At 36.5% G+C, this 15,923-nt stretch overlaps 1 protein-coding gene across 3 annotated transcripts in view; it reads right to left on the reverse strand.

Moving 5' to 3' along the window:
• Positions 1 to 15,923, reverse strand: part of UBE2Q2 (ubiquitin conjugating enzyme E2 Q2) — a 68,244-nt gene that overhangs the window by 30,808 nt on the left and 21,513 nt on the right. For all 3 annotated transcript variants that reach the window (XM_040493364.1, XM_040493365.1, XM_040493363.1), the window contains 5 exons: positions 12,775 to 12,831; positions 8,887 to 9,027; positions 5,414 to 5,498; positions 3,471 to 3,531; positions 2,619 to 2,709 (listed from right to left, as the gene is read on the reverse strand). In XM_040493364.1, coding sequence (XP_040349298.1) covers positions 2,619 to 2,709; positions 3,471 to 3,531; positions 5,414 to 5,498; positions 8,887 to 9,027; positions 12,775 to 12,831 — 435 coding nt within the window. The remainder of the gene's footprint in view (positions 1 to 2,618; positions 2,710 to 3,470; positions 3,532 to 5,413; positions 5,499 to 8,886; positions 9,028 to 12,774; positions 12,832 to 15,923) is intronic.

A 15,923-nucleotide genomic window follows, 5' to 3' on the forward strand; every position in this document is an offset into this window, starting at 1 on the left:
GAAAAGAAAAGAAAAGAAAAGAAAAGAAAAGAAAAGAAAAGAAAAGATTTCAGGCCTCACAAGGCCCTTGTTTCTGGTATCAAGAGCCATGGTCCAGAAAGACAAATCCAGCGAATTTCAGCCATTTACCTCCCATATTGTCCCCTCCCTTAAGTTCTACCTAGAGCAGGAAAATACCATGAAAACATTAAGTATAGCCACAAATCTTTCAGTTTAGTGGTCAAGATTTCATATTCCCTTAAAAACACCTCTCCAGGAGGAAGTGAGAAGGAAAGAACACACAGAGGACTTTCAAAAGATACTGCTTAAGAAGAAGAAGAAAAGACATAGACCTGAATTTTTTTTTTAACATAATTGACATAATTTACATTAGTTTCAGGTATAAGGTTTTCTTTCTTTCTTTTTTTTTTTTTTTAATGCTTTTATTTTTGGGGGAGAGAGCACACGCGCACAGGAGCCAGCGGGGGAGGGGCAGAGAGGAAGGGAGACAGAGGATCTGAAGTAGGCTCTGCATTGACAGCAGAGAGCAGGATGAGGGCAGGGCGGGCTCGAACTCATGAACCATGAGCCAAAGTCAACACTTAACCGACTGAGCCATCCTAGTGCCCCTATAAGATTCTATTTCTTAAGCTTGGTGTTGGACACCTGGGCATATGATTTAATACGACTGTTTATAGATTGTTCAGGTTAAAACATTTTGCATACAGAATTTTTAAAAAAGGGGGGTACCTGCATGGCTCAGTCGGTTAAGCATCTGACTTTGGCTCTGGTCATGATCTCTCTCTCTCTCAAAAATAAATATTTTTAAAAATTGAAAGAAAAAAAATGCTACTGTCCTGGTTTATTTTTTCACCTTATGAATCAGTAAAAATACAGTCATTAGCAACTTCAGTAAATATATACCAGATTCACTCTCTAGAAGACAACCCAATTGACAATCATAAAAGTTTATATAATAACAAAATTGAGGGAAAATATAGAATTTGAGTTATTTGAAGAAAGTTCAATCATAAATGAAGATATATAACACACAAAAGCTACGTAAAAAGTTTTCCAAAAAATTACTTTTTGCGAGTATATTCTTTCACATCTTTGCTTCTTCCTTCAAAACCCCTCATTATCCCTCTACTCTCACCTATTCCTACCACCATCATCCTTCATTACCCCTTGCCCAGATTAAAATTAAAGTCCCAGGTAGTCTCCCAGGTATCTACTCTCTCCAATCCAAACCCTATCTGATGCTGAAGACATCATAACTGTTTAAAATAATAATAATAAAAAGCCTAACAGATCAATCATGCCCCTATCTAAAAACCTGTACTGACTGGTTCTTTACTGTCTAAAGGTTAAGATTCCAGACTCTTCATCATGGTCTCCAAAGCAGTACAGCCTTCATCACAGATTTCTCCCTAGGAAGACTGCAGGCTCTTGCAGGAATTATATTTTAGATGCTTCCATGTCCTCAAGCCTTCTATAGCCCCTCTATAGCCCTAATGCACTGAAGTACCTAACTGAAATGGAAAAAATATATGTCTGTAAATTTCTTTCCGAATTTAAAAGAACACAGCAAATAGAAGCTCTATATAATTCAAATATAGCTCCTTAGAAATATATTCCCTAGGGTTTTTTTGAGACGAAAGATTTAAAACTACTACACTTATTTATCCATATTAAATCATTACATTTTATCTAAATTCTACTGCTATTCTTTACCCTTTATTCTTACCATTTAAAGAAAAGGTATTAAATATAACACATAAATTCAGAAAGTATGTAACATATAAAAGTATGCCGTTATATATTATAAAATAGGCATCCATGTAACCACAGCCCTGGTCAAAAAACAGACTAGAGCCAGTATCCAAGAAGTCCCCAGATGTCTCTTTCAGCTTACAACTCCATCCCTCTCACCTGGATTTACTCCCTATCCTCAACTGTATGGTAATCACATCTTTGCTTTTCTTGATAGTAATTACCTAAGTTTGAATCCATAAATCTGCATTTTTCAACCTTCTTTTAATTTCTGCTCCACCAAAAAGGCTTTTTAGAATTTTTTTTTTCTGAATCTATCCCCCACCACAGATATACTGTGTTAACAGTTTATATAATATGGCCCCTTAAAAGGCCACAGACCAGTGCATATCTAAGATTTTTTTCACTCCAAGGAACCAGTTTTCACCCCATTGGTGGGGATACTGTCTCCACTGAGAAGGCATGCCCTAAGCAATTTAGTTTTACGTATTTTTGAGCCCAATATAAATGAAATTGTACAAGACTTGTTTTGGGGTCTGGCTTCTTTTGCTGAACATTGTGTTTAAGGTTCACCCATCGTTTTGCACATAGCTCTATTCCTTTTTATATGAATACCACAGTTTTCCATTCTACTGAAACAGACACTTGGGTTATTTTCTGTTTGGGGCTATTATAAGCAACACTGCTCTGAACAATTTGAGTACCTAAGTGCTCATCACTTGCAGGGTATATACATGAGAATTCCTGAGCCACAAGAAACGAATACCTTCTATGTTACCAAATAATCCCTACATGTTTTCCCAAAGCAATTATAAAAATATACATTTCCATTAGAAGTATATCGAGTCCCCTTAAAATTTTCTTACCTTAAAAGAGAAGTTAAGCAAAATATATTCTATGCCTTCTTTTTCTTTTAAGATCTGAAGATCACTGTGCAAAGGACTATCAGGGTCGACCCTAAGAATTACATAACAAAAAACCAATTAAAATAAACAGTCCAAAGATGTTTTCTTACTAACCACAAAAATGAACCAGTTCAAGAGCTAAACAGAACCCCTAGGGTAAGTTTCAAACATAAACTTGCTCTATGGTCCCTGGAAAAATAAACTGTAATAGCTTTCAACTCCTTGAGATTAAATGTCCAAAAAGATCACAGTATTCTAAATCCATTCCCATAAGGGGATTCCAAGTTAGCAGTCATTCTAAAGGAAAGTCATATGTACATAAATTTCCTTAAGAACTCAAAAAAAATTAATCTGCTTCTCTAAAATTGTATTATTATTAGCCAAGGGATTCAATGAAAGAAAATTACCATGGACAAGACTGGAAAAACTGAAATCACTAACAAAATCTAAATTTGTCTACAACTGTTTCTACACATTAGGGCCTACTCAAATTCCTCATTTCAAATACAAACTGGATATCACAGTCAATCAGGTTATTAAATTCACTTTTGTTTCTATAGTTCCCAATTATCTCACTCCATGAAACACTTTATCCCATAGCTAGTCCTTCTTCTCCTTCCTCTTTCTCACTTTACTTATTTAAGCCTACGAAACAGCTCATTTTAACAACCTGAGAACTAGTTCTACAGAAACATAGTCTAAAATTCTAAGTAAAAACCATATTTTAGAGGTTATCAAATTAAGGGGGAAAAAGGTCTCCATTGTGAAAGTCTATCATTACGAAGACTGGGTTAGCATATAAGAGTCACTTACTTCTGCAGTTTAACATGCCAGTCATATAAACTGTCATTTATGAGTTCCACTGAATAAATCCCTGTAAAGATACAGGCCATGTAAATTACTCTATTTGATCTTATACATACCACTTCGGTATAAATGAATACACTAAATAACCATCAAAATCTAGAAATTTTGCTACTAAAACATAGAACAACTAAGCTATATTGTAAATGTTTTGCCATTGAGCTGAGTATCTTATACTCTCAACAGAGAATTAAAGCCATCAATGAAGAGGATTCTTTTTTTTTTTTTTTTTTAATTTTTTTTTTCAACATTTATTTATCCTTGGGACAGAGAGAGACAGAGCATGAACGGGGGAGGGGCAGAGAGAGAGGGAGACCCAGAATCGGAAACAGGCTCCAGGCTCCGAGCCATCAGCCCAGAGCCTGACGCGGGGCTCGAACTCACGGACCGTGAGATCGTGACCTGGCTGAAGTCGGACGCTCAACCGACTGCGCCACCCAGGCGCCCCAATGAAGAGGATTCTTTAATGAGCTGAGAAACTGTTTACCATTAACTGTGAATAGGAGGGGGAAAACTATGCAAAAATCATGTGTACTTTAAGATTCTTCTTCTATACACATGCAATTATTTCTACAAAAATGAAATCCCTCTATATAGTTTTATAAACTTTCGTCAACTTTCTGGGGCATCTTTCCAACTTAGTATGTAAGAAGTCTACTGTCAATCTTTTTTTTTTTTTTTTCAACATTTATTTATTTTTGGGACAGAGAGAGACAGAGCATGAACGGGGGAGGGGCAGAGAGAGAGGGAGACACAGAATAGGAAACAGGCTCCAGGCTCTGAGCCATCAGCCCAGAGCCTGACGCGGGGCTCGAACTCATGGACCGCGAGATCGTGACCTGGCTGAAGTCGGATGCTCAACCGACTGCACCACCCAGGCGCCCCTCAATCTTTAAATAACTATAGAAATTTGTTTCATGGATATACCATAATTTAACCAATTCCACCCTATATCTGATTATTAATTTTAATTTGCTACTATAAACAATGCTGTAGCAAACAAGTAATTATTTAACATTTAAAAATACACCCATATTCAAATATTTAACTATACTTGATTAGGTTTCTACAGATAAATTTTTAGACATATCGTAAAAAAAACAGGATGCCAAAACTTCTAATAACTCCGAAGCAAGTTCGGCTTACCTTGGATTCTAAAGCAGAAATTTTTTTTTGCTTGTTTTTTGTTTTTATGTAAGCTCTAATGATTTAGATTTGATCATTCTAAGAATTTCTGAATGGATCACAAAGCTACTTTTTCAAACATATTATAAGGTTGGCTCTTTCCCTTATTTAATATTGTTAGAATCTCAATAACAACACAGGGGAATCTTATTTCAAGTGGAGAGGTTCCACAGTATTTAAGTCTTACTCTGTAAGAAAGAACACTCAAACTTTGAAATGAAGGGGGGAAAAAAGGCCAAAAACAAAACCAAACCAAAATCACCTATTCTTTTAAAGGTATACCATAACAACCTCTACAATAAAAGTTGATTATGTGGTTAAAAAAAAAAAAGGAACAAAAATTCATAAAAATCAACTTGGCAATAGTTCTTTGTTCATATAATATTTTCTTGTTTACTTTCCAAAGCAGATATTACTTGTAATATTCCCAGAAGATAAAAATCATCTATGAATTAATCCTTGTTAGCAAGAAGACAAAAATTTTGAGGTATCCATAAAAACAATTTTCAAAAATCTGAACAAGTAAACTCCTCTTATTCTACCTTCCACATCTTTTGATAACTTGATTAAATCTGCATTTAAAATCCCTAAAATAAAGTTCATAACCATTTCTGTGCCTGTCCAGTTATATTATGAGAACTGAAGTTTACTATTTGAAACTTAAAAACAGCATAAGGACAACAGAGCAGACACCCAGGGGTCCTTACCTGCTTTATAACTCTGTGATCTGTATATGTCCCTGAGCTCTTTCATAAGCCTATCTGAAGCTTGCACAGACCCAGATACTGCACCCTGAAACAGAAAAACTGCTGTTTACCAGGATCTACAGAGTCCAATAACTGAAGATTTCAGGTATATAAGCCTGAAAGTTTACAATGAGATTTATAAAAATAGATCACAACTCGACATTTTAAAAACTCAAAGAAGCTTAATTAAATTGATGATTATAAAGTTTCAACAGGAATATAAAATTGGGGGACATGTCTGGCTCATTTATGATTTAAAAAAAAAAAAAAAAAAGTCTAACCAACCTGTCTAGATCACCATGGCTCCTGCAGTAGCCTAGAAGTTAGTATAAACCTATTTCAAATTCTATTGATTTTTTAAAATATTGATTTTTTTTAAGATTTTATTTTTTAAGAGCACTTTTAGGATCACAGCAAACTTTAAAGAAAGGTCCAGAGATTTCCCATGTAACTGCCCCCACAATGCATAGTCTCCCTTATTATCAATTTCCCTCACCAGAAGGTATATTTTTTTTTAAGTTTATTTATTTTGAGAGAGAGAGAAAGAGGGAGAGAGAGAATATCAAGCAAACTCTGCACTGCGAGTGCAGATGCTGACACAGGGCTCAGTCTCACAACCATGAGATCATGACCTGAGCCGAAATCAAAAGCCGGACACTCACCTGACTGAGCCACCCAGGCACCCCCAGAAGGTACATTTCTTAAATTGATGAATCCATTGACACATCAATATCATCAAAATCCATAATTTACCTGAAGGTTCACTTCTGGTGTTGTATACTATATAGGTTTGGAAAATGTATAACACCACATATCCATCACTACAGTATCACAGTATTTTCATTGCCCTTAAAAATCCTCTGCGCTTTGCCTATTTATCTCTCCACCCCACCTCTGGCAAGCACTGATCTTTTTTATGGTCTCCACAGTGTTGCCTTTTCCAAAATATCACACAGTTGGAAACATACAGTTATGCAGCCTTTTCATCAGATTGGCTTCTTTCACTTAGTAATATGGATTTAAAAATTCTCCATGTCTTTTCATGGTTTGACAACTCATTTTTTTTTTTTTAGCAGGGAATAATATTCCATATTGTCTGGATGTACCACTGTTTATCCATTAACCTACTGAAGGATATCCTAGTTGCTTCCAAGTTTTGACAATTATGAATAAAGCTGCTATAAACATCCAGTATTTAGGTTTTTGTCTGGACAGAAGTCTTCAATTCATTTGGGTAAATACCAAAGACTAAAACTGCTGGAATGTATGGTAAAAATTATGTTTAGTGTTATAAGAATCTGCCAGACTGTCTTCAAAAGTGGCTGTACCATTTTACATTCCCATCAGCAATGAGTGAGAGTTCCTGTTGCTTCACAGCCTCCTCAGCATTTAGCATTGTCAGTGTTCCTGATTTTGGCCATTCTTTTTTTGATTCTGGCTATTTTAATAAGCATGTTGGGTCAGAAGCAAATTTTGAACATACTAGAAGGCCCTTACCATTTTAGACTATCAACTAACACAGTTTCATTAGTCTGATTATAAGCAAGAATGTTATACTGAAGGTCTACTTTACATTATTAAGAAACTGAGAAATAACATGTTCACCTGCAACTAGTTTCAGTTCTTTTCCATGTTGGGATTTCTCTAAAAATGAAACTGCACCAATACGTTATCCGAAGACTAACTAGGAATGCAACTACTTCTCATAAGACAAACATTTAGAATACCTTAGTTTAAAAAAATACACTGATCATGTAAAATTTAAATGTTAATGGCTGTACTACACCTTGCAGAATGGGTAGCAATCAGGTTCACAAAGTTATTTCCTACATTACTTAACTGGTTTAAACCCTAGTTTCACACCCATAGAATAAGAAGACTATTTTAAAAGTGGCTATAAAAGGTTGAATGGGAAGGTTTATAAAGTTTAAAGTACTTAGCTTAGTGTCTCTCATGTGAAAACATTAAATAATCTGTAGTTGTTTTGATTATAATATACAAACTAAAAGCAATCGCAAGATACAGAAAGTGCAGTAATCTTAAATGGCACAAACTTTTTAAAAAAATAATGAAGAGTTGAATTAAATTTCTTTGCTCTCTAAAAAATAAATAAAAATAAACAAAAATAGGGGCGCCTGGGTGGCGCAGTCGGTTAAGCGTCAGACTTCAGCCAGGTCACGATCTCGCGGTCCGTGAGTTCGAGCCCCGCATCAGGCTCTGGGCTGATGGCTCAGAGCCTGGAGCCTGTTTCCGATTCTGTGTCTCCCTCTCTCTCTGCCCCTCCCCCGTTCATGCTGTCTCTCTCTGTCCCAAAAATAAATAAACGTTGAAAAAAAAAATTTAAAAAAAAAAAAAAATAAATAAATAAAAATAAAAATTTGCCAATTAAATTTAATAGTGTAAGACTGAAGGAGAGCGAGTAATTCATCTGCTTACAATACTTGGCATTTCCCCACATAATTCATTCCCTGTTTTTGAGAACCTGTGCCTAAGAAAAAGGTCCTTCTTATTTTTTTTAATTTTTTTTTTTCATCGTTTATTTTTATTTTTGGGACAGAGAGAGACAGAGCATGAACAGGGGAGGGGCAGAGAGAGAGGGAGACACAGAATGGGAAACAGGCTCCAGGCTCTGAGCCATCAGCCCAGAGCCTGACGCGGGGCTCGAACTCACGGACCGCGAGATCGTGACCTGGCTGAAGTCGGACGCTTAACCGACTGCGCCACCCAGGCGCCCCGAAAAAGGTCCTTCTGAGATAGATGTCTTGGGTTTGATAAACATCTCTAATACAAAGAAGTAAGAAGTAACTGTTGAGACAAATGGCTAGACTCTCCTATGTTTCCTTACTTTGGGTATTTTAATGTATCATTCTCATTTATTCTACTCAGTAATCATCCAAAAGGTATGTATTATCTATATTTTAGAGTGGAGGAAACTGAAGCCACACAGCTGTGTTTATTACCAAACTCAGCATTCATTCACTCCATACCCCATGCCACTTCACATAAAAGCGATGTTAAGTCAAAAAAAAAAAAAAAATACTTTTGGTTTGGTTAGAGCAGGATAGACCAGATGGAAACTCTGTGGGAAAGAATCTAAATTGTACTCTATTTGTAGAAAACAGTAAATTTAAATATAGATCTCAAGGTAGAAGGGGAAGCAGTATAAACAGGCTGGAAAGTGGGTATATATAGTGAACAGCAGGTTAATTCCAACACGTAAAAAGCAGATGAACATGGTAGAGAGCTATCAACAGATAAGAAACTTCAACAACAACAACCCACTAGGGCAACAAAACATGGCTGAATCCACAACACAGGCAAGGGTGGAGGAGGGTAGCTTAGACTGGTAGCTTAATGAATTGTCCTGTTTTATATTATTACCTATAATTACTTAATCCCAAAAGTATAGATTTTAGATATTTGCAAACACTTACGTTGAGATGGTCTTGCCTTTGGGTCTTCCTAATTTTCTCTAATATTGCCAAATTTTCTTTTTCAATTCCTTCATCCTCTGACTTTTTTCCACTAATAGGCTCTTCTTCCTTCATCTCATAGTGATCCAAGTCTTCTATATCCTACAAAGATAAGAAAAATATTAGCTTATTGAAGCTTATGCCAAAAGTTAAATTACTCTTGACTCAACACAGACAAATGAATGGAAAAAGGAAAAAAACCTTCACATTCAATCCAGAAGTTTCCATCTTTTTATATCCTACATTTTTAGAGCTAGAATCTAAGCATATTTAATACTTTTATAAAGCCATAACTCTTACTAAATAAATCTCCTATTAAAAGAAACTTTTGCAACAGTTTAGCATTAGGTATCAAGAACCTTATTTATACTTTGTTCCAGTAATTGACTTCTAGAAATCTACTGTAAGGAACTAATTTAAAATGTGAACATTGACTTAGGCATAAAGATGCCTATTTAAACTTTATAGCTACAAAGCACTCCACAAAACTGCATGTGCAAAAATACCAGAGCAGGTACCTCAATTTCATGAAATATAAGACCATTAAAATGTCAACATAGCATAACTGTTTCTTCTTTATCAATAATGAAACAAAAGGGCAGTGAGGATGGCAGTGCACCAATCCCTGGCTCTGTGGGGGCAGTGGCAAGGTGAATGAGCCAGGCTGGCCACTGTGGGTACCAGGTTCTGTACTCAGGCTCCACCTGTTTGCTTCTGGCTGCTGCTCTGGCCTTGCCCCAGACCTGGGGTGAGCTGGGGGACTGGACACCCCTGGGTGACCATACAGCTCACGCTAGTTAGAGCTGTGCTGTCCAACAGGGCAGTCTCGTTTCTTGTGGCTGCTGAGCACTTGAAATGTGACCAGTCTGAACTGAGATGTGCCTTAAGTATATAGTCCACACCAGATTTGGAAGACTTAGTGAGAAAAACAAAGAGCTCATTTATTTTATGTCAATTATGTTGAAATGATCATAATTTGAACACATTAGGTTAAAAAAACATACTAAATGGAAAAAATAACGCAATGCAAAAAGCACACAAAACTGAATATATATGGGGCGCCTGGCTGGCTCAGTCAGGCGACCCAACTGTTGATTTCAGCTCAGGTCACGATCCCACAGTTTGTGGGATCAAGCCCTGTGTCAGGCTTGTAGCACGGAGCCTTCTTGGGATTCTCTCTCTGCCCCTCCCTTGCTCGTGCTTTCTCTCTCAAATAAATAAACTTAAAAAAAAATGAAAAACTGAATACAAATCTCAATTATACTAAAATAAACACAGAAAAAAAGAGATTAGGACATAACTGAAATAACAATAGTTATTTCTAGAGATATTTAGTGCTTTTCCTTCTTTTCCAAGTTTTCTACAGTAAGCACCTACTGATTTTTGTAATTAGGAAAAAGTTAGATAAGAATTTGTGTTATATCCCTTGGCTAACATCTTTGATCACTACATCACTCTCCTCCCTCCTTTCCCATATCATCTATTCTTAAATCTATGCAGAACTTTTAAAATCATAACCTTTTTCTATTATCTTCTCTACTTCAACCATCAAAATCTCTAAAGGAGTAGTTGATACTATTTCCATTGTTTTTAAGTTTATTTATTTGGGGGGGGTGGGGGGGATGAAGAAAGAGTGCATAAATGCTGGGGAGAGGCAGAAAGAGAGAATCCCAAGCAGATGCTGTCCACATTGTCAGCCCGAGGCCTGACTCGGGGCTTGGGCTTGGGGCTCAAAACCCACAAACCCTGAGATCATGACCTAAGTGGAAATCAAGAGTCTGACACTTAACCAACTATGACACCCAGGTGCCCTACTATCGCCATTTTTTAACCAAACTAACTCATTGTGATTTGTAGACCAGGCTAAAGATCACCTCCATCCAGATTCGGCGGTCTTTTTCTTAGACTCTCATCTCTTCAACCCCTATTATTATATTCCTTTCTTATTCAGACCCTGTCCATGACTCCATGTTTCATAGAGCTCCCTCCCCATGAAAGGTTTACACCTTTGTTCCATCCCACACTTATTTTCTTCAGAGTTCTCACAAATGTCCTTAGTCTGTATCTCTTCCTAAAACTTCAAAACGCAGCCACATTCCTATCCATAAATCTTCTCCACTTGAGTATTAATGATGAATTCTGTTCTGTGTGGATTATCTTTATACAACAATGTTCTCAGCACACCTTTTTCTGTGTAAGGCCTTTTTCTCAATAGTCACACCAAAGATAAACATATTTGTCTCCAATTCAAGACTTTTAAGCCATCTGCTTTGCTAGTCAACCCTGCTTTCCTTCCATGACTCCAACACATCAATCTTAATCTCCCAAAAAGACAGCTTCAATGCACCTAAACACACCACGCCCAAGGCTGCTTGGGACTTTTTACCATATTATTTTAGTTACCTAGATTATCTTCCATTCAACCTATCTTAATCTGACATCTTTGAAGTCCAGGCTCCTGTCTTTCTAGATTTCTTTCCCTAAATGCTGCTGTCCCTTCTTTATATCATTTTGAAGGGAAAAATGAGGGGCGCCTGGGTGGCGCAGTCGGTTAAGCGTCCGACTTCAGCCAGGTCACGATCTCGCGGTCCGTGAGTTCGAGCCCCGCGTCGGGCTCTGGGCTGGAGCCTGGAACTTGTTTCCGATTCTGTGTCTCCCTCTCTCTCTGCCCCTCCCCTGTTCATGCTCTGTCTCTCTCTGTCCCAAAAATAAATAAACGTTGAAGGGAAAAATGAAAAGTACATAAACTTTTGAATGTCTACTTCATTGTACACTGAACCCATGGAAAAGGCTTAAAAACATGAAATGCTTTTAACATTTAACTCTATCCCTAAAAAGTCACACAAATTACAAATTAGACGTTAAGGATTATTTTGTTCCCACACTGACAAAACAAACCCACAACTACTTCTTTAGTTTTAAGGCATTCTAAGAAGTGTATTTTACATTTAACATTTTCCAAATCAAGAAAAGAAGGTAGTAACTTGAATTAACTCTAAGATCCAAAATGGAAAAGATATTTTAAAATCAAGACTGTGGAACTCAAATACCTTTTACGTGGTCAATGTAGAAACCTAGATCTCCACTCTGAAGTCTGCATTTAAACACAAAGCCTCAGAGCTGGAAAACCTCTAAAATTGTATCCGCGAGTGGCAATTAAACTGGTCTAAAGTCAAAGTCTTAGAATTTGCCCTACGAAATTCTTAGATGGTTTTTCAACAGGAGGTAGCTTTACTACTTCTAGTGAGTAGTCCCTGAAATGTTCTCAAACGCTCAAATTCAGAATTTTTTTTTTCTATAATATTTATTTTGGGGGAGAGTGCAAGCGGGAGAGGGGCAGATAGAGGGAGCAGAGGATCGGAATTGGGTTCTGCGCGGACAGGCTGAAAGCAGCGAGCCCAATGTGGGGATCGAATTCACAAGCTGTGGAGATCATGACCTGAGCCAAAGTCGGATGCTTAACTGACTGAGCCACGTAGACCCCCATAAATTCAGAATTTTTAAAACTTAATAGTTCCTCTTCTTAAAAATAACTAAGTACAGGTTAAGTATTGATTACTATTAAACATAAATATTATTTTAATGCTAAATGTTAATAAGAGCTTTTATTTGTTAGGAAATCAAATCCAAAGACATCAGATAAGTGATTTGCTTAAAACCATTAAAGTTTTATCATTAATTAAAGCTAAAAGCAGACTTTAGAAATTACATTCAATTTCAAATACCATGTGCTTTGCATTATTCCACATTAACAAAGGCTTATAAAGGAGATTAGAGAATTATTAAAAATGTTCAAAAATGAAGATTTATTATTTATAAAATGTGATTTTTTTTACATAAAACACCTACTTCAGCCATCTCTTCTTCTTCCTCTTCTTCTGAAGTTACTTCTTCTGTTGTCCCATTCTGAAAAGGAAAAAGAATTTGCTAGGGCTACACAGAATAAGCACACACTGAGTACATTAAAAGAATTTAGGGACAAGCTATCATTCATCTGTCACTAAAATTCCACTAAAAGAACTCATTAAAGTTGAACATTTACTTTTAAATCCAGGTTTGATGTGACAAATAATATTTATCAGTTTTTTAAAAAGAAACAAATTTTGAACAATTCAACTTAATAGATGCTTTGGGAATAAACAAAGGCAATTAGTCAATTATAAAGCAAAACTGCAGAAAATTCTGAAACATTGTAAAGAAAACATTTTACTCATATGGCTATGTACATAAGGTTAAAGCTACTGACTTCTTCCACTTAAAATAAATATCCCAAACTTTGGTTTCCTTAAAACAGCTACCTTTTTAACTTTGAAAAGCCTGAATGTTTCCATAAATTCCACTGCCTTATATTTTAAAAGGTCAAATGTGTTAGTTATAAAGAAGTAGACCTTTCACAAAACTAAAAATTATAAAATGATCACCATTTTACTATAGAGCCACTTTTCTTTTTTACATGTCATTTATCACAGAATACTTCTCTACAAGACACAATTTGCCACTCATTCACAAGGAACCTGATGGGGTTTTAGGAAGGACCTTCATAACTAGTTTTGGCAGAGCTCAAAAAGACAACTTTTCTAAACCAGAGCATGGTTGTCTACAATACAGTGGATAAAGTTAGAACGATTTTTCTTTCTTTCCAGAAATACTTGCTGTATTTGTTCCAACTACAGCTGGAACAAATTTATTGTTTAAGAGGCCTGACTTGATGGCCTCTTAAGTATGGGTGTCAAAGCCAGAAAGAAAGGCACATTTTAAAAAATATAACTCAACACAGCAGCAAAATCACCTTTTCCTTTTACTCAGAGGAGTTGAAAAGTCTGCCTGCCAGAACCTCCCCATTCCCATGTCATAGGCAGAGCATAGGTGTACAAGTCAGGGCGGGGAGGAGGCCATAGCAGAGAAGACTGACAATTGCGGAGGACACTCACATCAACCATTGACAATGATCAATGGTATGCCTCATCTATGCAGATAGCCAAGTATTGCCAGATATTTGAAGAAAACCAGCAATCTGGGGGGGGAAAAAAGCACCAAGTCGAACAAACAGAACAGGTGACCTGAAACATTAATGAAGAAAATAAAACAAAAAAATCTAATTGGAATCTTTAGCAATACTTGAGAAGGTATTACATCCACAAAATATAAAAAAATTTCTGTGCAAAGGAAAAGGCAATTCTAGGAAATCAAAAAGATTCTATCAGGAAAAGAAAAAAAAAGAAAAAAAAAAAGATGAACAAGATGACCAAGTTGTGACATTGCTTTAGAACAATGGAGAAAAAGGATACAGGGAATGGGAGAGGAAGGGGTACAGAAAAAGAAGAGTTAAGGGAAATGGGAGATAGGAATACAGAGAATTAATATTCATCCACTGTTCATCCATAAGACTGAGGGAAAGAAATAAGAGACAAAGGCTGTCAAGCTAAAGAAAGACCTCAAATATGAAGTGGCTGTGAATGCCCCAAAGGAATATTGAAAAGTAAAATTCTGTACTTCACAGTTAAAAAAAAGCAAAAAACACCTACCAGTGTCCAAAAAGAAAAATTATAGAAAAAGAAGAATCAGGCATCAGGATTTTCACCTGCAGCAATAAATCCTGGAAGATAAAAGTGTAAAGAACCTAGAAGAGACTCAATTATGAACTTAGAATTATGTATGTAGTTCCATCAGGACAGGCACGATTCCTGTGTTTCTTTCACCTCTGTATTCTCAGCACCTATGTAGAGTACTTTACACAGAGTCAGATAGGTAGGTGTTGAATAAATAATAAAAACAGATACTGAGTATTCAAGGAACACTCTCCATATACATTCCCAGAAATCCTTTCTAGAAGTAAAAACAGAGGACATGATTCAGGGATATATTTTTGGAGGTGGGAAGCAACCATGGAATACAAGAAACGGCAATAAGCAAAGACATAATAACACCAATGGTTAAGTTGAAGCAATTGTTGATAATTCAGCTGGGAAGCCATATTCTCTGACCAGAGAAAAACTAAAAATAGCCCAAAAGCCACCTAAGAATGTTAAAAAATTTTTTCTAAAGAACTCTTAAGAAGAAATTGACCCTCATGTCCCAGTAATCCAACTTCTAAGTATGTGCCCAGAAAAATGCTTGCACAGGTGTCCCACGAATATAGAGAAGAATGAACATGGTAGCACTATTCCTTTTATTTTTTCAATATATGAAGTTTATTGTCAAATTGGTTTCCATACAACACCCAGTGCTCATCCCAAAAGGTGCCCTTCTCAATACCCATCACCCACCCTCCTCTCCCTCCCACCCCCCATCAACCCTCAGTTTGTTCTCAGTTTTTAAGAGTCTCTTATGCTTTGGCTCTCTTCCGCTCTAACCTCTTTTTTTTTTTTTTCCTTCCCCTCCCCCATGGGTTTCTGTTAAGTTTCTCAGGATCCACATAAGAGTGAAACCATATGGTATCTTTCTCTGTATGGCTTATTTCACTTAGCATCACACTCTCCAGTTCCACCCATGTTGCTACAAAGGGCCATATTTCATTCTTTCTCATTGCCACGTAGTACTCCATTGTGTATATAAACCACAATTTCTTTATCCATTCATCAGTTGATGGACATTTAGGCTCTTTCCATAATTTGGCTATTGTTGAGAGTGCTGCTATACACATTGGGGTACAAGTGCCCCTATGCATCAGTACTCCTGTATCCCTTGGGGTAGCACTATTCCTAATAGCAAGCTGGAATCAACTCCAATGGATAAAAATGTTATGGTGTATTCAAACAATGAAATACTGAAATGAAAAAGAACTCCAGCTACACATAATATGAATAAATTCAAAACACAATGTTAAGCAAAAGACAGACATGAAAGAACACATATGACTCTTAACATGAAGCTTAAAAACAGGCAACAGTAAACCACATTGTTCAGAAAGGTACATATAGATGATAAAACTAGAGAAAAGGAAAAGATTAGCATAGAAGGGAATGATTATCTGGAAGGAGCCTGCAAAAGGTTTCCAG

The sequence above is a fragment of the Herpailurus yagouaroundi genome, unplaced genomic scaffold (assembly GCF_014898765.1).
Source record: "Herpailurus yagouaroundi ecotype Mexico unplaced genomic scaffold, PumYag 184, whole genome shotgun sequence".
NCBI classification, from domain to species: domain Eukaryota; kingdom Metazoa; phylum Chordata; class Mammalia; order Carnivora; family Felidae; genus Herpailurus; species Herpailurus yagouaroundi.